Source organism: Rhinoderma darwinii, chromosome 11 (assembly GCF_050947455.1).
Source record: "Rhinoderma darwinii isolate aRhiDar2 chromosome 11, aRhiDar2.hap1, whole genome shotgun sequence".
Lineage (NCBI taxonomy): Eukaryota > Metazoa > Chordata > Amphibia > Anura > Rhinodermatidae > Rhinoderma > Rhinoderma darwinii.
The window spans coordinates 97833544-97859085 of NC_134697.1; the positions used below are offsets into that span (position 1 = coordinate 97833544).

Consider the following 25542-nt stretch of genomic DNA (forward strand, 5'->3'; position numbering starts at 1 on the left):
ACTAGAGATAAAGCCTGCAGAGGGGAAAACTGCTACATAATCCCACATATAAGTCATATAATGGCCAGATATAGTTATTCCTCATATACACACATACGACCGCTTATTCTGAAAAGTTAGGCACACTTAGAAGGTTGACACTTAGTCCTGCTTAAAACGTCCTACAGATCAATCAGTGATCCAGGAGTGAAAAGGTCAACAAACTACTTTCATACAGAATGGACACCAATGGGTGGAGTTTAAGAATGGCTTTACGCCAACGTTATGGCGTTAAAAAGTCACAAATTATGTTGCACTACATATTTCTCAACTTTTTTGTTGTACGCCACCCCCACCACTTTAAAAAAAAAAGTCGTCAGGGCTTAGCATAAGGTGTAGGGCCTCTCATGGTCCGACAAATTTACATCAGAAGATGTCGTAAATTATAGCGGAAATCTACGCGAGCTCGTAACAGCAGAAGTTTCCCTCTCCGGCCCATGAACAGCAGAAGATTTGACAAATTTCTGAAGAGGTGTGCGCTTCTTAAATTATTTGCATCTTACTCCTGCAGGCTTCATACTAATGTTAGTCTTCGTAAATCTGGCTACATGTCTTCAAAAACAAGCACATATATATACTGTATATATATTATAATCTGGATGTGACTTAGGCGTCCCATTTTATTTTACATGTAAAAAAAGTCCTTAAATTCATGCAACATCGTAAAAATAAAAAAAAGTAATTTATATTAACTAAACATAACTATTGTATATTTCTGCTTTATATCGTCTTTTAAAATCACTTACAAAACACTTTATTACCTTATTTTAATATAAAAACAAATTACACAACTGAGAATTTTTCGAAGGGTTTCCCGTCTGTAAGGTCTTATTCAGACGGCAGTATTCGGTCCGTCATATACGGACTGTGTGTCGGACGTATTTCCCAGACCGACCACAGTTCAGGGATACAGGCTTCTGGCATCATAGTTATCTATGAAACTAGGAGTCCCTGCCTCTGCGCGGGAATACGGTCCCGGACTGAAATCATGTTTTCAGTCCGGGACATCATTTCTTCGGGAATGCAGGAACTCCTAGTTTCATAGATAACTACGATGCCAGAAGCCTGTATCCCTGAACTGTGGTCGGTCCGGGAAATACGACCGACACGCGGTTCGTATTATCGGGCCGAACAGGACCGTCTGAATAAGGCCTGAGTATTGTAGGGGGTCACATATATACATATTGTAGATATTTAATGGGTAGCTATAGGCATGGCCACAGATCTCTTGGCCCACTATTTTTTTAATATGTTTATTCTAAATTTGATCCTTGTTTCTCTGAAAATATATTAAATTGGCAATGGTGTTAAAGAATCATCACAGTCCTCGAAACAGAACATCCACTCTAAGACCCCCTGCACACTGGATGGAAATTCTGCAGCGTATTACAGTCACAACAATGTGGATCGGATTTGAACAAATCTCATTCACGATGCGTAAAAAATTGGATTCTCATTTTGCCGAATGTCAATTTATCTTGCTTAGTTACTGAATTTGCGCAGCATTTCCTTCCCGTGTGCAGGAGACCTAATCGTTTTGAGCTTTCCATTGTAATATTTAGTTTTGGCTCACCTAGAGGACTATTTCAGCTAACAGATTCATTTTTGGCCATTCATTTATGTTGGTGTATCACAGTTTTTCCAAAAATACAAAAACAAAACGTCAATACGTGGTCAGCCCATCACTTCCTGGCAAACCTCATGAAGTAATAGGAGACCAAAATCTAAATCCTTTCTCAAATAATGTATTTTTACTTTGAAAATTTAAAAAAATATAGCGTTGGGCTGGGCGGGAAGTTGTGAAAGAGAGGGAGGGGGTCTGCCTAGCGACATATTCCACTTTAAGCGCTCTCCTCTAAAGTCACACACATACTCAACCGCACGGCAGCCGGACTATCCCCCCTCTGTTGCGGCAAGACCTTCAAAGCTGCCGGAGTCCCTGTCTGCTTTTAACCTCTAGCCACGACAGAATGGGGATAGTTACGTCACTGGAGCTCCCCACGCAGAGGATAAAAGCAACTGGGGACTCAGACCGCTTGAAAGGTCAGACTGCCGAGTGTCTGTGTGGTGGCCGTGTACTGGGCTGTGGGGGAATTTGTGGGAGAGAGGGAGGGGGCTGACTAGCGACATATCCCACTGTATGTATATTCAGTGTGATACGTCCCAGCCTTCTGGAGTCCTCCTGTTGTATACCTCTAACCGAAGGCTCAGAATGTAGTGTTAAAGAGGCCTAAGGCCCCACGCACACAACCGGTAAAATCGTCCGTAATTAAGGACCCATTCATTTCTATTCTACACGGACACCTTCCCGTATATTTTGCTTTTTATGGACCGTGCTCCCATACTTTATAATGGGAGCAGGCCCGCAACAGTCGTATGCATGGGGCCTAAGCAGGGAGAAACCACCATGGGGGGGGGGGGCTGAGCGTGCAGCATGTGTACAGGGAACATCTCTGCTGCGATCTTACTTTTTGTTGGATGTTATATAAGTAGCAATTTAAGATGGATTCCTACGTTTAAAGGTCCATTCAGATGTTGCGTTTGAAGTCTATTTTTCAATGCAGTTTAGTTTTTCACCGCATGCAGTTTTAACCGAACCACAATGTCTGAATATACCCTTGTGGAGCAGCAGGAGTAAGAGGATAGTAGAAGCAGCAAAGGTAAATCCTGACACAGCATTCTCCTCAGTGTGTGGCTGCTGTTTGTATGTAGTGAGACTCAGGTTATCCCTTTACAAGCAGCTGTCTTCGCCTCCTTTACCTGGGCTGCATAATACAGGGGGAAGTCTTATTACATGACTGATAAAAATATTTTGTATGAAGAAAAGTTCAGGCTCCCGGCGAGGAAATGTTTTGTTCACTTTGTATTTTGCGGATTCATCACCCATTAGGATACACCGGGAATTTAATTCACCAGGTAAAAATTCCCTTTTTATGAGATCTCCTCACATAGTGTTTGAATGGGTCTTCCGAATATTTATATGGTAATAGCTCCTTTCATGATATGTTGCCATACAAAACATATTACTATCGTTTTTGTATTTAATTTTACTAAAACCACCAAAATGAATTCCATGAAGAATACATATTGATATATATGGCCAGATTGTGATGCTCATGGTGTGTTTCGGGAGACGGGACAAGCCGTGATTTGGAGAGCACACATGCGGCGAGAGAAGACAGATTATCGGGGGCCCTGTAGAAGGTCATCCTTATATTTACCATAAAAGTTGCCAGAATTGGTCTTCCACGGTGGCCGCCATATCACATGATCCTATAGGCTTAGAATTAAACAGATATTTTTAATCTATCAATTCTGTGAATGGAATTTTCTACCCAATGTTGACATGTTCTTGGCTTTCAAGTAAATGGGGCTGAGCTGCAATACCCGACAACCCATGGTAAAAAGTGTTTTCGAGAAGGGGAGTAGTCAGAACTTTTTCTCGAATTTCAGACAATCCCTTTAAGAAAGTAACTAAATGGTATCAGTGTCTATGATTGGACCACTGGCAGATCTTCTTCAGGGGGGCGGAGTGTGTTTGGAGGTTTCTTATTTTTAATATCAAACTTAATATGATAAAACTTTGGCTATTGAGAAAGATCACAGACTGATTATTTTCTCATGTGACTATCTAGATGCTCAACATACAAAATGTACATATTTTATATCAAATATACGTCAACTAGCATTTTTCTTTTGCACAACATACAGGAAAAAGTCAACTGCCTCCCTTAGTCTCTGCTGTGTGAACCGCCATATGTTTACTTAGGATAGTTTTTGAACTAAAATTTTTCCCACACTGAGAACAAGGCAGGGGCTTCTGTGGCAGGTGAATTTTCTCATGGCGGACCAGGTCGGACTTTTTGATGAAACGTTTGCCACATTCGGAACAAGGAAAAGGCTTTTCTCCTGTATGAATTCTCCTATGCATAAATATATTGGAAACACTGGTAAAACGTTTACCACATTCCGGGCAGGCGAATGGCTTCTCTCCCGTGTGTATCCTTTCGTGACGGATCAGATCTGGTTTCCGTGTGAAGCTTTTGCCACAGTGAGAACAAGAGTATGGTTTCTCTCCTGTGTGAATTCTCTCGTGTATCACAAGATAGGACGCGCTAGCAAAACATTTTCCACAGCCGGAACAGACGTGGGGCTTTCGACCTCTACACATCAGCCTGTGTTTGGCTAACTTTGTATCACTGGAAAAACACTTTTTACAATCAGAACAACGAGACGTTTGGGATGCAGCATTATCATCTTCATCGTCTGTAGTATCACTTGTTATCGACTTCTTTTTATTCACTTTTTGCTTCTTTATGGCATCTTTTTTGCCATCTTCCGGGTCAACCGGAGCTTGCGTAGGTTGGGTTTGTCCCGGACTTAGGTAGTGGTCTGAAATATCGCCTTGTTCATCTTCTTTCTTAATATGGGATGCATCCTCTGATGACGGATACGATTCTTTGGGAGCCTGACTTCCATTCCACTGTACAGTATTACCAGTAGGGGACACTGCTTTTTCTTCCATAGGTTTTGGAGGTATATTCATGTTCTGGAGCTCCAGGCTTCCATTTTCCCACGAAATCAGTTCTTTTTTTATACTAGTTAAATCTTCTTGTGTTAATTCTGCTGGTGTATAGATGTTGGTGTACATTAAATCCTTCCTCCATGATGTGGGCATCTCGTCCATTTTGGCACATGTGTTCAACGTTGTTTCATGGTCTGCGGGAGTGTAAACATCTGTGCTGGTGACATTTCCTTCTTCACAAATGGATGCAACCTCAATAATACAACTAGACGTATATCGGGTGTCTATGTGCGGGGTTAATGGACATTCTACAAAGTTTAAACTGGTCACCCACTCAGTTGGCCGGTTTGTAAGATCAGCAGATTCGAGACATGTGGGCGCGTAAATATTATCAACGGCAAGAATGCCAATGTCACCCGACTCCATCTCCCTTTGTTCTGATGTGTTTTGTATCTGTTCAGTTAAACAAAACTCAGAGTCTTTTTGATTCCCTCTATGAAAAGTTTTGGTGTCGTCAGATGGATATCCCAACAGAGTATTTTCTGTGGTCATGAACACAACATCAGCTTCTTCGTCCCCAAACAATACCACTCCACCACTGTCGGCAGGTTCTGTCTGTGTGTATTTTGTACAGGTGGACACATTGGTAGCTTGATCATGTTCTATTCGGAGAGTTACCTCTTGGACATCTTCAAAAACATTGCTTTTGGCCGTTGGCTGACAGAACGTCAATGAATGATCCTCACATACAGTGTCAGGGGATAGCATATGGAAATTAAGCTTCATTGACAAGTTCTCGGAGCTCGGAAAATCTAAAAAAAACATAAAAATGTATTAAAGCTTTAAGATGGTGACTAATCAGACCCATGCCGGAGGGCATCTCCAGCCAGTGCGGATACGTTTCAAAAGGCACTATCCATTTTGGGTAAAATAAAAACTGACTACTCTGTAAAAGGTTAAAAAGTTCCAAAATACAAATTAATTGCTGTATAGAACCGGCTCATTCGGTAATATCCTTCTCAGTGCCCTTAACTAATTACCTATGAGTTAATTTGGCAACTGTGTTGGTTCTGGTGCCCTTTCTGCCCACCGTCCAGCTTCCCATGTCTATCAATGTGTTCACTTTTTTGAGATACAGCTGCTTTGTATTCTGTATACAGAGCAGCTGTATCTTGAACTCAATCCTGTATCTGTCAGGTCAGCGGATCCTGTATGTCTCTGGTAACATCTCGATCCTGCGTGTCAATCACAGGTTATGAACCTAAATGTGATCAATTACAAGTCGATCCTGGTTATGAACTTAGATGTGATTGGTAACCGCTCGATCCTGCGTGTAAGAGACACCCACAACCTGCTGTTACTCAACCTGTCAGTCCCGCTGACCTGACGGATACAGGTCTCAGTGCACGATACAGCTGCTCTGTATACAGGATACAAAGAAGCTGTATCTTTGTAGTAGGCAACCTACCGAAGAACAGAAAGTTACAAAAAACAAACAAATGCTTAAATGAGAAAACAATTATTCAAAACCCTCCTATATGGTCCTGATATCTTGGAGAACACTGCTGTTGTACTAGACCTATCCGAAGGTAAGCTTATCTTCAGAACATTTTAACCCTTTTCCAGCAAGCTCCTCAATCAGAAACCTAGATCAAAATCTACACGAGGAGTGATGTTGATGATGATAAAGAAGATCAATAAACCTGATCTTACCACTAGCACCAAGAAACGGGTGGTCCTCCATCATGACGTCCTTGTACAGATCCTTGTGTTCTTCTATATACTCCCACTCCTCCATGGAGAAACAGACGATGATGTCCTCATATCTTATAGGAACCTGACACACAATGATACAGTCATCACCCAGACACATTATACCTTGTCTTATTATATAAAGTCCCAGCATTCCCAGTAGTCCTCACCTCTCCAGTCAGCAGCTCAATGATCTTGTTGGTGAGGTCCAGGATCTTCTTCTCATTGTTCTTTTCACAAACCTCTGAAAATGGTGGAGGATCTGTGATACGGCTTGCCGTCTTGCACAATCCTCCTGTCTGACGGGGATGTCCACGGATGGTTCCGACATGCTTACCAGCTGTATTAACCACTGAGTAATCCTACAAAACATTACAGGAGAACTAGAACTTATGGTCTGGTCTACAGTTAAGCATTGTTAGCCAATATGGAGTCACTGTCCTTGTCACTTTTGGTTACATCTTCATTACATATATAAATTACATCAGTGGGCCGACCATAACCTCCTGATTTTCTACATACAGGGTAAAGTTCAGCTCTTTCTTCCATCATGGGATAGAATGATGGGCACTTCCATTTCAACATGCCCGATGGTGTGTTTCACCCTAGAGATAAGCTACTATCAGAGGTGTATGGCAGCAGCTTATCCCCTCTCCTGTGGTGTAGCTATAGGGATCCCAGTGCTGCAACCTGGCTCCAAAGCATAAGGAGCCCATAGGCCCCCTGCCACAACAAGCCCCTCAGTCATGATGGGCCACCACACAAGGTCTTGGCACTAGCCAGCATTGGGACCTTGTCTGCACCACCGCACACAACTGTGAAGAGAAGCTGGGAGCGAGGAGAGGGAAGTTAACCGGTTAAGGACTAGGCTGTTTTACAGCTAAATGACCAGAGCAAATTTCACAATTTTGCTATGCGCTTCTTTAGATGACTATAACTCAGCAGGTGAATAAAGTTCATCTTTGAATTTTACACTCTTTTTAAAGGACAGATAGGGCTTTGTTTTAGTGGCATTTGTCAGTATATATCATTTTTATTTTTTTCTCTAAAGTGGGCAAAATTGGAAAAAAATTCAAGAATTTAGCAATTGCGCCAGTTTATGCTAGCATTTTTCACACACGGTATGGACCACGGACAAAATGAATCTCCTTTCACATTTTTCCACTTCTCCCGTGCATGGGGATACCAAATATGTGTGCCTTATTCACTGTGCGGGCATGTGCCAGGGCTTGGCATAAAAGGAGGCTTTTCGGCCTTTTCGGTCCACGAATTTTGCATTTGATTTTATAGCCGCATACTGTTTTCTGGGGGGTGTAATGCTGCTGAAACATTAGAATCACCCCATAAATGACTTCATTCGCACAAGTAGACCCCACAAGGTTTCCTTCAAGGGGTTTATCATATTTTTAGCAAGTCCAGTTTTCTTCTGAAAGTTTCTTGAATAAGATGGAACAAAATAAAATCAGGACTTTTTTAGCAAATGCGTCAGTTTAGGCTAGTATTTTTCACACACGGTATAGTCCACGGACAAAATTAATCTCCTTTCACATTCTTCCACTTCTCCCGTGCATGGGGATACCAAATATGTGTGCCTTATTCGCTGTGCGGGCATGTGCCAGGGCTTGGCATAAAAGGAGGCTTTTTGGCCTTTTCGGTCCAGGAATTTTGCATTTGATTTTAGAGACGCATACTGTTTTCTGGGGGGCCTAATGCTGCTGAAACATTAGAAACACCCCATAAATGACTTCATTCACACAAGTAGACCCCACAAGGTTTCCTTCAAGGGGTTTATCATATTTTTAGCAAGTCCAGTTTTCTTCTGAAAGTTTCTTGAATAAGATGGAACAAAATAAAATCAGCACTTTTTTAGCAAATGCGTCAGTTTAGGCTAGCATTTTTCACACACGGTATAGACCACGGTGAAAATTCATCTCCTTTCACATTCTTCCACTTCTCCCGTGCATGGGGATACCAAATATGTGTGCCTTATTCACTGTGCGGGCATGTGCCAGGGCTTGGCATAAAAGGAGGCTTTTTGGTCCAGGAATTCTGCATTTGATTTTATAGCAGTGTACTGTTTTCTGGGGGGCCTAATGCTGCTGAAACATTAGAAACACCCCATAAATGACTTCATTCACACAAGTAGACCCCACAAGGTTTCCTTCAAGGGGTTTATCATATTTTTAGCAAGTCCAGTTTTCTTCTGAAAGTTTCTTGAATAAGATGGAACAAAATAAAATCAGCACTTTTTTAGCAAATGCGTCAGTTTAGGCTAGTATTTTTCACACACGGTATGGACCACGGCCAAAATTCATCTCCTTTCACGTTCTTCCACTTCTCCCGTGCATGGGGATACCAAATATGTGTGCCTTATTCACTGTGCGGGCATGTGCCAGGGCTTGGCATAAAAGGAGGCTTTTTGGCCTTTTCGGTCCAGGAATTCTGCACTTGACTTTATAGCCGCATACTGTTTTCTGGGGGGCCTAATGCTGCTGAAAGATTAGAATCACCCCATAAATGACTTCATTCACGCAAGCAGACCCCACAAGGTTTTCTTCAAGGGGTTTATCATATTTTTAGACAGTCCAGTTTTCTTCTGAAAGTTTCTTGAATAGGATGGAACAAAATAAAATTAGCAATTTTTTAGCAAATGCGTCAGTTTATACCAGCATTTTTCACACACAGTATAGACCACGGTCAAAATTAATCTCCGTTCACATTCTGCCACTTCTCCCGTGCACGGGGATACCAAATATGTGGCCTTATTTATCACATAGAGAAGTAGGAGGGCGGACGATAGAAGATTATTTCACATATCGCTTTTTTTCAAAGCTGGTTTTACAAAACTCAACAGAGTTTCTATAACACTTCCAAAATATCTGCTCGTCCACACTTACATTCTGCTCAGGAGTGTAGAGTTGCAGAAATAAATTATTCAGGGAATTTATTAGCGGTCTTATTTTGAACAACCGATCCCGGTTTGCATCGGTACTTGGGGGGGCCTGTGCGTGGTCATTGAAGTGGAGGAACCTCATTATTGTCTCATAACGAGACCTGGGCATTACTGCAGAATATACTGGGGTGGCTTGGGCGGGTCTTGTTGACCAGTAAGACCTAATGGAGGGCTTTTTGACAATACCCATATTTAGGGTGAGCCCCAAATTTTTTTTTAATTCCTGCAAATTGGTGGGCGTCCAATCTCTGGCATGGGTGGATGAAGGTTTCTGCCTTATATATTGCGTGGCATATAAATTTGTTTCGTGGACAATCTGATTTAGGATGTCGTCCGTTATAAATAAATGGAAGTAATCCATTTGGACAAAATTTGTATTGTCCACGGTTATGCCAGGAGTGGTCGTAAATCCGTGGATTCTAGGCCCAAAAGATGGGGCAGGTGCCCATACAAGAGCCTGGACTGGAGGGACCAGGCTGTCCCGTGCTACAGCGCTACTTGGCCCTGCGCTTTCATGTTCTGCAGTTTCGACTGCATCAGGGACAACGTCCCCTGAAGATGAACCTGAAGTGACGCTGTCATCGTCACTACCTAAAACAGGTTCCATCTCGGACGCCATCTCTGATGCGGTCTCCGACTCAGACCACAGCATGGCGTATGCCTCCTCGGCGCTAAACAACTTCCTCGCCATAACGTAACTAACACTAACACTAACTAAACAAATTTTATTTTTTTATAAAACACACAAACTAAGGCCCCATGCACACGACCGTGCCCGCAATTGCTGTCCGCGATCGCGGGCACGGCCGGCCGCTGACTGACAGCCGCATTTTCGGGCCGTGCTCCCATACAAAGTATGGGAGCACGGCCCGCAAAATGCGAAAGAACAGACATGTTCCATAATTCCCGGAACATTTCCACGGCACTGACACCCTTCCGTAGTGCTACTGAAAGGTGTCAGCGTTCAATGAAAGTGAATGGCTCAGTTTTTGCGGACCGCAGTTGCGGTCCGCAAAAACGGAGGTTTTTTGCTGTCGTGTGCATGGGGCCTAACTGCTATATATATCTACACTACCGCTAACAAAAAAATAAACCGCTATTGCTATATATATTATATATATGTGGATATATATATAATTATATACTCCCTACCTGCCTATTCTAATAGAATAAAAGAAAGAAAGGTAGATAGATAGAAAAAAAGATAGATGGATAGATAGATTGTATAGATAGATAGAAATCTATCTATACAGAGAATGTTTTATAGTGTAACTGTTTTTTTTTTTTTTCACTGTAATCTTCTGGCAGCAATTCTCCCGAGTCTCTTTTTCTCCTCAAACTGAAACAATATTTGAGGAGAAGAAAAGAGGCAGGAGATTTACTGCCAGAAAAGTCAAAATAAAACAAATGTGGTCGCTGTGATTTTCACAGCGACCACATGTTCAGGGACCATCAGATTGGTCCCTGATACTCTGCCCAGTGCCCAGAGCTGTTGGTAACAGCGAGGGCACAGGGCTGTGTGCACGCCATCGCGGGCACAGGGCTGTGTGCACGCGATCGCGTGCACACTGTTTTATAAGCAGAAATGCATGTGATCGCTGTGATTGGTTGTCACAGCGACCACATGTTCAGGGACCATCAGATTGGTCCCTGATACTCTGCCCAGTGCCCAGAGCTGTCGGTAACAGCGAGGGCACAGGGCTGTGTGCACGCGATCGCGTGCACACTGTTTTCTATGCAGAAATGCATGTGATCGCTGTGATTGGTTGTCACAGCGATCACATGTTCAGGGGCCAAAAGATTGACCCCTGACATTCTGCCCAGTGCCCATGGCTGTTAGCAACAGCCAGGGCATAGAGCTGTGTGCTACAGCGCTACTTGGCCCTGCGCTTTCATGTTCTGCAGTTTCGACTGCATCAGGGAGCTCTGTGTTTAATTTAAGGGTCTGCGGTTTGATGCCTCGCAATCTGCATTTTCTACTTATGTGGTGTGTGTGCCGATGTCCCAGCATGCTCTGCTCAAAGGTGTGTTTTTTTTATCGGGACTAGGCCCTCATCATTTCAAATGGATCTGGTTTGTTATGGGGCTCGGCCTGGACATATTGCCAAAATAATTAAACCTATTTAGTCTTGAAAAGAGACAACTTATATAAATATATGAATAACTTATACAAGAAATATAGTGAAAAAGTTTTCCGTGTAAAACCCCCTCAAAAAACAAGGGGGCGCTCCCTCCGTCTCGAGAAAAAAAAGGTTCAGTCTCCAGAGGTGTCTTGGCTTTTTTACCTGAAAGGGGAATTCTCATGTCGGACATTTACGGTATATCCACAGATTATGCCATATATGTCAGATAGGTGTGGGTCCTAGAAGTGGGGGGATATGCATCAATCGGACATTTATTGCATATCATGTGGATTTCTATTTTTTGTATTCCTTATTTGAATGTTGATTCAGTCTGATCGCCGGTAGGGAAGGATTGGTTCATGCCTTAGGGTTTTTTTTTTTGTCTTCCTTTAGATCAATAGGGTAAAGCAAAGTTCTAAAGATGACCCATATCCCTTTCCTTCATCCATCCAGGTCCTCTATCATCTCTTGGTTGAACTTGATGAACATCTCTCTTTTTCTTTTTTTAAACCTTACTAACTATTAATATATTCCCCCAAATCTCTTACCTCCTAAGTTCTGATTATATCTAGCAACATAGAAGAGTCACGTTAATCTATTTCCACAATACTTCACCTCTCCCGTCATGAGTACGTTTTGGTAATATAGAAGATCCTCCTTCTGTTTCTTCTCCATAGGACACTCCAGACTCTTCCCCTTTCTCTGTGTCCTCTTACAGGGCCCGACGTGAGCCGATCAATGAGGCAGCACATTGATCGGCACTTATTTGCTTCTTCCAAAAGGATCAATGATTGGTTAAGTATGGGGACGAGCGATTGTTACTACGATCACTCTTCCCATTCATTTCTATCACGTCGGGGCCGACAACAATGATATTTCTTGCTACATAAATGATACACTTAGCCGATGAACCAGCGTTTGCCCGATCATTGGGTCTGATGTGCCAGCCCCCAAGGGGCATAAGTTTGCTTTTGTCTTGAGTATCCCACCAGGCACCGGACACTGTATGGGGCCCAAGGAGCTGACAATGTCGGTACAATAGTCTCAGAAACCTTGAGTTTCTACAGTCACTAACATGTTTTAGTAATTTAGTGAAGTCATGTGACATTCCCAGAACCCTTCATTTTCAATAGTTTTATAGTAAGGCCAGATTCACACGAACGAGTGCAAACTCGGACGTGAAAAACGGATGTTTTCAAAGTCCGAGTTGCATGGATCCCCATAGACTTGAGTCTATCGAGGGATCCGTGAAAACGGAAGAAAATAGGACATGTTGTATTCTTCAACGGATCCTACACACGGTCTGTTGAAACAACGTGCGTGTTGGCCGTTGTCTGAATTCAGCCTAACAAGTCATGTTACTAGAATCCTTCACCTCTCCAGTCAGCAGGTAGATGATCTCCAAGGTGAGTTTCAGTATCCTCTCGGTAATGTGGCTTTTGTCCATCGTAGAAGAAGATTGGAAACGTAAAATGTTTGTTTTACCGTTTCCTTCGGAGGTGATCAAAACCTACCAAAAAAAAATAAGATAAACAATAGAAAAAAATTCTCACACATTTAAATTTACCGTCAAATTATACTTCAGTCCCCATAAAGAATGTTGGAGAAGTGCGGAACAGGCGCTTGTGAGTGGCACCCGCTCCATCCACTAAAGACCATTTTACACGGGCCAATGATTGGAAAAACGAGCCCTCATTGCCCTATGTAAACAAGGCAGCAAGCAACCGATGAACAAGCAAACGCTCATTTATTGGCTGATCTGCTCGTTTACCCGGCCAATAAAATGGTCGCTAGTCCGCAGCACATGTCCCTGATGCCAACATGGTGTAAATGTACGGGGACGAGCAATCGTAGTAACAATCACTCGTCCCCATATATAACCGATCAACGCTCCTTGTGAAAGGAGCAAACAAGCGCTGATCGACAAGCTGTCTCGTGGATCGGCGCTCGTTTTCACAACCCATGTCGGGCCGTGTACAAGGCCCCTTGTCAGAGACGTTATCGCAGTCTAAGAGTCGGCACAGTCTGCTAAATCTGACATGTCACTTCATGTGATAATAACATTTTAATGCTTTTACTTATCCAAACGATTTTCAGATTGTTTTCTTGTGACACATCATACTTCATGTTAGTGGTCAGAATTGGTCGAGATCAGTGTTTATTTGTGAAAAACACCAAAATGTAAATGTATCTGCTTGTAAGACAGATAGTAATACCACACAAAATAGTTACTAGTTTACATTTCCCTTATGTTGGCATCATATTTTAAACATCCTTTTATTTTTCTAGGACGTTACAAGATTTATAACTTTAGCAGCAATTTTTCAAGCCAATTTCCAATACAAAATATTTTTGGGACCAATTCAGCTCTGAAGTGGCTTTAAGGTGTCTATATATTAGAAACCCACTAAAAATCACCCCATTTTAAAAATGACACCATCAAAGTATTCAAAACAACATTTGGTAAGTTGGTTAACCCCTTAGTGGTTTCACAGGAGTGAAGGTGAAATTTGAAAATGTAACATTTTGTTTTGCAGATATTATGTTTGAATCCATATTTTCCAGTAACACGCTGAGGGGATGTTCACACGCTAGACTAAAAACGGCTGTAACATACGGAGCAGTTTTCGAGGGAAAACAGCCTCTGATTTACAGCCGTTTTTTAGGCATCAAGCGGTTTTTTGATGCGTCTTTTAGGGCCATTTTTGGAGGAGTTTTTATATCGACCCAATGAAAAACGGCTCAAGAAGTGACATGCACTTTTTTACGGGGCATTTAAAAACGGCTGTGTAAAAAATGCCCTGTGGGTACGGAACGCCGTTTTCCCCATTGAAATTAATGGGCAGATGGAAGCGTTCAGCCCCCATATTTTCAGCTGTTTTTCGTGGCGTTTACGGCCGTGAAAATAAACAACCATATTTTTTCCAAGAATATGTAGTTTTGGTAAAAAAAAAATAATAATTCACGAGGGATAATAGGAGAGAAAGCCCCCCATAATCTCTTACACAATTTCTCCTTCGTACGGCAATACCCCATATGTGGCCCTCAACTGCACACGGCGGGGCTCAGAAGGGAAGGAGCGCAGATTTTGCTGGATTGGTTTCTGGGCGCCGTGTCGCATTTTGCCAAGACCCTGAGGTACCTGTACAGAGGAAACCCCTTAATTGCCTTGAGGGGTGCACTTTTATCAAGGGGTGTAGTGACCATTTTGACCCCACATGTGTTTTTTTTAGAAGTGATTGTGCAATGGATGGTGCCAACTGATATGCCATTTCAGTGCCCGATGTGTTGTGCCCAACTTGTACACACCCCATAAATTGTGAAGCCGGTTCCCCTGAGTATGGCAATGACATATGTGGATGTAAGTGTTATCCTGGTATAATACGGGCGCCCCCATTTCCAGCAGAGATGTTTGAGTCTTCCCCTTCCTGGTTCCCAAATATTGGGGCCTTGATAATCACCTCTGGCCGACACATTGGGGGGAAGAGGGGGCGTTTTTACTGGTACCATTGTGGAGCTACATGCAACTTTTTGATCACGGCTACATTTATGGTTCGGGTAATTACGGACGCGGCGATACCAATGATGCAGGTATTTTTTTTTCCCAAAAATGAAAAAGGCGATTTAAAATTTTTGAAATAAACTTTTTTTTGTACCATTTTTTTTTTTTCCCACAATAGAAATTTAGGCCTTGTTCACATGGCGATCAAAAACAACAACATGTAAATGTGTCAGAAACGCTAGCGTTTTTATAAAGCGCTTTTTAATGCATTTTGTGCGCGTAATTAGGGCTCCCATTGACTATGGGAATTAGCGGCGTTTGTCTCGTTTACGCGCCAAGAATTGACCGGACGCTTCTTTTTTTACACCACGCATTTTTGAAACACGAGTGTGTAAAAAAAAACACGTCGTATGCACTACAATGCGTTTTCCCATTGATGTCAATGGGAGGCTTACAGCATGCATTTTTTACGCTTTTTTGGCGTGTAAAACGCGTCAAATACATGCCGTATAAACAAGGCCTAAAAGGTGCAACCGCCTGATCGCGGTCAGAATACATGGCAATACTTATGTACAGGGAATAGCATAGGTAGATGGCAGACCTAGAGGCTATTGTTAGGCCTCCGGTTGCCATAGCAACCAATCAGCACCACAGGATCGCATCTGGGGGTGGGGGCAATAGGCTAAAAACCATTTCGATGTCACGGTCGCTACTGATCTAACGGGCAAAACGGCTGGGATCGGAGAGAGAATCAGACATATTGCGTGACGGCACGGGCTCGGCTTCTGAGCCTACGCCATAACTGATCGGCAATTTCCAAGAACCCTTGCCGACGGTGCCGTATATATATGGTGGATGCTATCGGCAACACCGGAAATGGCGGCTGCCCCAGCAGTTAGGCTTTTATGGCATATCCAGTCAATATTCCATAAATGTCTGATATTAAGAAGCCCCTTTATAACTCCTGAGAAATAAATGCGCCGTATCCTTCCAGACAGACATTACAGGCACAGATTATCCAATCATAACATGCGCACGCACACCATGAATGTAAGTGAACTATTGCAGGCGCCATAGCTTACCCTCCAGGCATGTTTAATTAAAGGTCAGCTTCATAGGAAATCCAGGCAGCTCCATAACACTTCAGGCAATCACCCCTAAACGCCACACTGGAAGTAAACCGCACGGGATTCTGGGATTTGTAGTCCTTAGACTTGTACTTCCTGAATCCTACTATGGAGAGGTAAAAGCTGATAATCTTTGATATACATAATTTCTACTTACTTGTGTTGTACCGTTTGCAGCTGTAAGACCCACTAGGAACAATTACAATTTATAAAAAAACAAAAAAGAATTAATCTGAACAGTTGTCTTCGTGTCAGGAGAAAAACATTTCTATTAGTTCAATGGAATTTTGACTCCTACAAAATGGCGACCGCACTGAAATTCGTCCTGCCGCGGTGGAGACATTTGTAAACATAACACTTTACCTCTATGTGTACGTTATAGGAATTAGGCCACAACACGGATTTTAGCGACTTCTAGAGGGGGGAAGGTGAAGTCCTGGCTCGTGTGTTGGAGGTGTAGACATTGTTTAGCATAGATGTTATACATATGATATATGTAACTTGGCTGGCTGCGGGTGAGAGATGTTCAGGACACGGTACTTTAGCCTCTAGTGTCTGCAGACGCTACCCCACTGCTCAGTGATAGTGAGGCCTGGAGCCCAGACAGGAAGTTTATGATGAGCTCATATCCGGTGTGTAAGTTCTGTCAGAAGCTGGGGCTCCCCCTGCTCCATTACATGTCCCCTCCATACTGGACAGCCTGAAGAGCGGCGGGTACAGGTGAGAGCCCCCGTCAGCCTGTACTGTAGTCGGGATGATCGGTGTATACATAGATAAGTGATCTGCCTCCTCCTGCCATTACACTCAATGGAATGTACAGATCCCAGTGATCTCACTCTACCCCGGGTATTGTCTAACGTTATATCACACATGGGTGTATATAGTATATAACGTGCTCTACATATTATTACATATGGGTGTATATACTATATAGCGTGCTGTACATATTATTACATATGGGGGTATATACTATATAATGTGCTGTACATATATTGCACATGGGTGTATATAGTATATAACGTGCTGTACATATTATTACATATGGGAGTATATACTATATAGTGTGCTGTACATATTACATATGGGGGTATATACTATATAGCGTGCTGTACATATTATTACATATGGGGGTATATACTATATAGTGTGCTGTACATATTATTACATATGGGTGTATATACTATATAGTGTGCTGTACATATTACATATGGGTGTATATACTATATAGCGTGCTGTACATATTATTACATATGGGGGTATATACTATATAATGTGCTGTACATATATTGCACATGGGTGTATATACTATATAGTGTGCTGTACATATTATTACATATGGGTGTATATACTATATAACGTGCTCTACATATTATTACATATGGGTGTATATACTATATAGCGTGCTGTACATATTATTACATATGGGGGTATATACTATATAATGTGCTGTACATATATTGCACATGGGTGTATATAGTATATAACGTGCTGTACATATTATTACATATGGGAGTATATACTATATAGTGTGCTGTACATATTATTACATATGGGGTATATACTATATAGTGTGCTGTACATATTATTACATATGGGTGTATATACTATATAGTGTGCTGTACATATTATTACATATGGGGTATATACTATACAGTGTGCTGTACATATTATTACACATGGGTGTATATACTATATAGTGTGCTGTACATATTATTACATATGGGTGTATATACTATATAGTGTGCTGTACATATTATTACATATGGGGGTATATACTATATAGTGTGCTGTACATATTATTACATATGGGTGTATATACTATATAGTGTGCTGTACATATTATTACATATGGGTGTATATAGTATATAACGTGCTGTACATATTACATATGGGGGTATATACTATCTAACGTTCTGTACATATTACATATGGGGGTATATACTATATAGTCTGCTGTACATATTATTACATGTGGGGTATATACTATATAGTGTGCTGTACATATTATTACATATGGGGGTATATACTATATAGTGTGCTGTACATATTATTACATATGGGGGTATATACTATATAGTGTGCTGTACATATTATTACATATGGGTGTATATACTATATAGTGTGCTGTACATATTATTACATATGTGGGTATATACTATATAGTGTGCTGTACATATTACATATGGGTGTATATACTATATAGTGTGCTGTACATATTACATATGGGTGTATATACTATATAGTGTGCTGTACATATTATTACATATGGGTGTATATACTATATAGTGTGCTGTACATATTACATATGGGTGTATATACTATATAGTGTGCTGTACATATTATTACATATGGGGTATATACTATATAGTGTGCTGTACATATTATTACACAAGGGTGTATATAGTATATAACGTGCTGTACATATTATTACATATGGGGGTATATACTATATAGCGTCCTGTACATATTATTACATATGGGTGTATATACTATATAGTGTGCTGTACATATTATTACATATGGGGTATATACTATATAGTGTGCTGTACATATTATTACATATGGGGGTATATACTATATAACGTGCTGTACATATTATTACATATGTGGGTATATACTATATAACGTGCTGTACATATTACATATGGGGGTATATACTATATAGTGTGCTGTACATATTATTACATATGGGTGTATATACTATATAGTGTGCTGTACATATGGGTGTATATACTATATAGTGTGCTGTACATATTACATATGGGGGTATATACTATATAGTGTGCTGTACATATTACATATGGGGGTATATACTATATAGTGTGCTGTACATATTACATATGGGTGTATATACTATATAGTGTGCTGTACATATTATTACATATGGGTGTATATACTATATAGCGTGCTGTACATATTATTACATATGGGTGTATATACTATATAACGTGCTGTACATATTATTACATATGGGTGTATATACTATATAGTGTGCTGTACATATTATTACATATGGGAGTATATACTATATAGTATGCTGTACATATTACATATGGGGGTATATACTATATAGTGTGCTGTACATATTATTACATATGGGGTATATACTGTATAGTGTGCTGTACATATTACATATGGGTGTATATACTGTATAGTGTGCTGTACATATTACATATGGGTGTATATACTATATAGTGTGCTGTACATATTATTACATATGGGTGTATATACTATATAGTTTGCTGTACATATTATTACATATGGGTGTATATACTATATAGTGTGCTGTACATATTATTACATATGGGGGTATATACTATATAGTGTGCTGTACATATTATTACATATGTGGGTATATACTATATAATGTGCTGTACATATTATTACATATGGGGTATATACTATATAGTGTGCTGTACATATTATTACATATGGGGGTATATACTGTATAGTGTGCTGTACATATTATTACATATGGGTGTATATACTGTATAGTGTGCTGTACATATTACATATGGGGGTATATACTATATAGTGTGCTGTACATATTATTACATATGGGTGTATATACTATATAGTGTGCTGTACATATTATTACATATGGGTGTATATACTATATAGTGTGCTGTACATATTATTACATATGGGTGTATATACTATATAGTGTGCTGTACATATTATGACATGGGTGTATATACTATATAGCGTGCTGTACATATTATTACATATGGGGGTATATACTATATAGTGTGCGGTACATATTATTACATATGGGTGTATATACTATATAGTGTGCTGTACATATTACATATGGGGGTATATACTATATAACGTGCTGTACATATTATTACATATGGGTGTATATACTATATAGTGTACTGTACATATTATTACATATGGGTGTATATACTATATAGTGTGCTGTACATATTATTACATATGGGGGTATATACTATATAACGTGCTGTACATATTATTACATATGGGTGTATATACTATATAGTGTACTGTACATATTATTACATATGGGTGTATATACTATATAATGTGCTGTACATATTATTACATATGGGGGTATATACTATATAGTGGCTGTACATATTATTACATATGGGTGTATATACTATATAGTGTGCTGTACATATTATTACATATGGGGTATATACTATATAGTGTGCTGTACATATTATTACATATGGGTGTATATACTATATAGTGTGCTGTACATATTATTACATATGGGTGTATATACTATATAGTGTACTGTACATATTATTACATATGGGTGTATATACTATATAGTGTGCTGTACATATTATTACATATGGGTGTATATACTATATAGTGGCTGTACATATTATTACATATGGAGGTATATACTATATAGTGTGCTGTACATATTATTACATATGGGTGTATATACTATATAGTGTGCTGTACATATTATTACATATGGGGTATATACTATATAGTGTGCTGTACATATTACATATGGGGGTATATACTATAGAGCGTGCTGTACATATTATTACATATGGGGTATATACTATATAGTGGGCTGTACATATTATTACATATGGGGTATATACTATATAGTGTGCTGTACATATTACATATGGGTGTATATACTATATAGTGTGCTGTACATATTATTACATATGGGGGTATATACTATATAGTGTGCTGTACATATTATTACATATGGGGGTATATACTATATAGTGTGCTGTACATATTATTACATATGGGTGTATATACTATATAGTGTGCTGTACATATTACATATGGGAGTATATACTATATAGTGTGCTGTACATATTATTACATATGGGGGTATATACTATATAGTGTGCTGTACATATTATTACATATGGGTGTATATACTATATAGTGTGCTGTACATATTATTACATATGGGGTATATACTATATAGTGTGCTGTACATATTATTACATATGGGGGTATATACTATATAGTGTGCTGTACATATTATTACATATGGGTGTATATACTATATAGTGTGCTGTACATATTACATATGGGAGTATATACTATATAGTGTGCTGTACATATTATTACATATGGGTATATACTAATTACATATGGGGTATATACTATATAGCGTGCTGTACATATTATTACATATGGGTGTATATACTATATAGTGTACTGTACATATTATTACATATGGGGTATATACTATATAGTGTGCTGTACATATTATTACACATGGGTGTATATACTATATAGTGTGCTGTACATATTATTACATATGGGTGTATATACTATATAGTGTGCTGTACATATTATTACATATGGGGTATATACTATATAGTGTGCTGTACATATTATTACATATGGGTGTATATACTATATAGTGTGCTGTGCATATTATTACATATGGGAGTATATACTATATAGTGTGCTGTACATATTATTACATATGGGTGTATGTACTATATAGTGTGCTGTACATATTATTACATATGGGTGTATATACTATATAGTGTGCTGTACATATTATTACATATGGGGTATATACTATATAGTGTGCTGTACATATTATTACATATGGGGGTATATACTATATAGTGTGCTGTACATATTATTACATATGGGGGTATATACTATATAGCGTGCTGTACATATTATTACATATGGGTGTATATACTATATAGTGTACTGTACATATTATTACATATGGGGGTATATACTATATAGTGTGCTGTACATATTGGGGTATATACTATATAGTGTGCTGTACATATTATTACACATCGGTGTATATACTATATAGTGTGCTGTACATATTATTACATATGGGTGTATATACTATATAGTGTGCTGTACATATTATTACATATGGGGGTATATACTATATAGTGTGCTGTACATATTATTACATATGGGGGTATATACTATATAGCGTGCTGTACATATTATTACATATGGGTGTATATACTATATAGTGTACTGTACATATTATTACATATGGGGGTATATACTATATAGTGTGCTGTACATATTATTACACATGGGTGTATATACTATATAGTGTGCTGTACATATTATTACATATGGGTGTATATACTATATAGTGTGCTGTACATATTATTACATATGGGTGTATATACTATATAGTGTGCTGTACATATTACATATGGGGGTATATACTATATAGTGTGCTGTACATATTACATATGGGGGTGTATACTATATAGTGTGCTGTACATATGGGTGTATATACTATATAGTGTGCTGTACATATTATTACATATGGGTGTATATACTATATAGTGTGCTGTACATATTATTACAATTGGGGTATATACTATATAGTATGCTGTACATATTACATATGGGGGTATATACTATATAGTGTGCTGTACATATTATTACATATGGGGTATATACTGTATAGTGTGCTGTACATATTACATATGGGTGTATATACTGTATAGTGTGCTGTACATATTACATATGGGTGTATATACTATATAGTGTGCTGTACATATTATTACATATGGGGATATATACTGTATAGTGTGCTGTACATATTACATATGGGTGTATATACTATATAGTGTGCTGTACATATTATTACATATGGGTGTATATACTATATAGTTTGCTGTACATATTATTACATATGGGTGTATATACTATATAGTGTGCTGTACATATTATTACATATGGGGGTATATACTATATAGTGTGCTGTACATATTATTACATATGTGGGTATATACTATATAATGTGCTGTACATATTATTACATATGGGGTATATACTATATAGTGTGCTGTACATATTATTACATATGGGGGTATATACTGTATAGTGTGCTGTACATATTACATATGGGGGTGTATACTATATAGTGTGCTGTACATATTATTACATATGGGTGTATATACTATATAGTGTGCTGTACATATTATTACATATGGGTGTATATACTATATAGTGTGCTGTACATATTATTACATATGGGTGTATATACTATATAGTGTGCTGTACTTATTATTACATATGGGGTATATACTATATAGTGTGCTGTACATATTATGACATGGGTGTATATACTATATAGCGTGCTGTACATATTATTACATATGGGGGTATATACTATATAGTGTGCGGTACATATTATTACATATGGGTGTATATACTATATAGTGTGCTGTACATATTACATATGGGGGTATATACTATATAGTGTGCTGTACATATTATTACATATGGGTGTATATACTATATAGTGTACTGTACATATTATTACATATGGGTGTATATACAATATAGTGTGCTGTACATATTATTACATATGGGTGTATATACTATATAGTGTGCTGTACATATTATTACATATGGGGTATATACTATATAGTGTGCTGTACATATAATTACATATGGGTGTATATACTATATAGTGTGCTGTACATATTATTACATATGGGTGTATATACTATATAGTGTACTGTACATATTATTACATATGGGTGTATATACTATATAGTGTACTGTACATATTATTACATATGGGTGTATATACTATATAGTGTGCTGTACATATTATTACATATGGGGTATATACTATATAGTGTGCTGTACATATTATTACATATGGGTGTATATACTATATAGTGTGCTGTACATATTATTACATATGGGGTATATACTATATAGTGTGCTGTACATATTACATATGGGGGTATATACTATAGAGCGTGCTGTACATATTATTACATATGGGGTATATACTATATAGTGTGCTGTACATATTATTACATATGGGGTATATACTATATAGTGTGCTGTACATATTACATATGGGTGTATATACTATATAGCGTTCTGTACATATTACATATGGGGGTATATACTATATAGTGTGCTGTACATATTATTACATATGGGTGTATATACTATATAGTGTGCTGTACATATTACATATGGGAGTATATACTATATAGTGTGCTGTACATATTATTACATATGGGGGTATATACTATATAGTGTGCTGTACATATTATTACATATGGGTGTATATACTATATAGTGTGCTGTACATATTATTACATATGGGGTATATACTATATAGTGTGCTGTACATATTATTACATATGGGGGTATATACTATATAGTGTGCTGTACATATTATTACATATTGGTGTATATACTATATAGTGTGCTGTACATATTACATATGGGAGTATATACTATATAGTGTGCTGTACATATTATTACATATGGGTATATACTAATTACATATGGGGTATATACTATATAGCGTGCTGTACATATTATTACATATGGGTGTATATACTATATAGTGTACTGTACATATTATTACATATTCGGTATATACTATATAGTGTGCTGTACATATTATTACACATGGGTGTATATACTATATAGTGTGCTGTACATATTATTACATATGGGTGTATATACTATATAGTGTGCTGTACATATTATTACATATGGTGTATATACTATATAGTGTGCTGTACATATTATTACATATGGGTGTATATACTTTATAGTGTGCTGTACATATTATTACATATGGGAGTATATACTATATAGTGTGCTGTACATATTATTACATATGGGTGTATATACTATATAGCGTGCTGTACATATTACATATGGGGGTATATACTATATAGTGTGCTGTACATATTATTACATATGGGTGTATATACTATATAGTGTGCTGTACATATTACATATGGGTGTATATACTATATAGTGTGCTGTACATATTATTACATATGGGTGTATATACTATATAGCGTGCTGTACATATTACATATGGGGGTATATACTATATAGCGTGCTGTACATATTATTACATATGTGGGTATATACTATATAGTGTGCTGTACATATTATTACATATGGGTGTATATACGATATAGTGTGCTGTACATATTATTACATATGGGTGTATATACTATATAGTGTGCTGTACATATTATTACATATGGGGGTATATACTATATAGTGTGCTGTACATATTATTACATATGGGGGTATATACTATATAGCGTGCTGTACATATTATTACATATGGGTGTATATACTATATAGTGTACTGTACATATTATTACATATGGGGGTATATACTATATAGTGTGCTGTACATATTATTACACATGGGTGTATATACTATATAGTGTGATGTACATATTATTACATATGGGTGTATATACTATATAGTGTACTGTACATATTATTACATATGGGGTATATACTATATAGTGTGCTGTACATATTATTACATATGGGTGTATATACTATATAGTGTGCTGTACATATTATTACATATGGGGGTATATACTATATAGTGTGCTGTACATATAATTACATATGTGGGTATATACTATATAATGTGCTGTACATATTATTACATATGTGGGTATATACTATATAATGTGCTGTACATATTATTACATATGGGGGTATATACTGTATAGTGTGCTGTACATATTATTACATATGGGTGTATATAC

The 25542-nt window shown here is 38.3% G+C and overlaps 2 protein-coding genes across 3 annotated transcripts in view; one reads left to right on the plus strand and one right to left on the minus strand.

The window, feature by feature from the left end:
- Positions 1–976: 976 nt before the first annotated feature.
- Positions 977–16620, minus strand: LOC142663500 (uncharacterized). The gene is made up of 6 exons (XM_075842207.1): positions 16385–16620; positions 15977–16124; positions 12768–12902; positions 6487–6678; positions 6278–6401; positions 977–5376 (listed from the first exon to the last, which is right to left on the minus strand). The coding sequence occupies exons 3-6, from the start codon at positions 12837–12839 to the stop codon at positions 3758–3760; spliced, it is 2007 nt and encodes a 668-aa protein (XP_075698322.1). The 5' UTR covers positions 12840–12902; positions 15977–16124; positions 16385–16620; the 3' UTR covers positions 977–3757.
- The window catches only part of LOC142663486 (uncharacterized), a 74905-nt gene continuing 65792 nt past the window's right edge, over positions 16430–25542 (plus strand). For both annotated transcript variants that reach the window (XM_075842163.1, XM_075842164.1), the window contains exon 1: positions 16430–16741. The gene's annotated coding sequence lies outside the window, so the exon portion shown is untranslated. The remainder of the gene's footprint in view (positions 16742–25542) is intronic.

Bases quoted from the DNA above. Each gene is read 5' to 3' on its own strand.
- LOC142663500 (XM_075842207.1), bottom strand. From the start codon at position 12,839: ATGGACAAAAGCCACATTACCGAGAGGATACTGAAACTCACCTTGGAG. The intron at 6,679-12,767 runs GTGAAGGATTCT...AATGTTTTGTAG, and splicing joins TCTACCTGCTGACTGGAGAG to GATTACTCAGTGGTTAATAC. The intron at 6,402-6,486 runs GTGAGGACTACT...ATTGTGTGTCAG, and splicing joins TTGAGCTGCTGACTGGAGAG to GTTCCTATAAGATATGAGGA.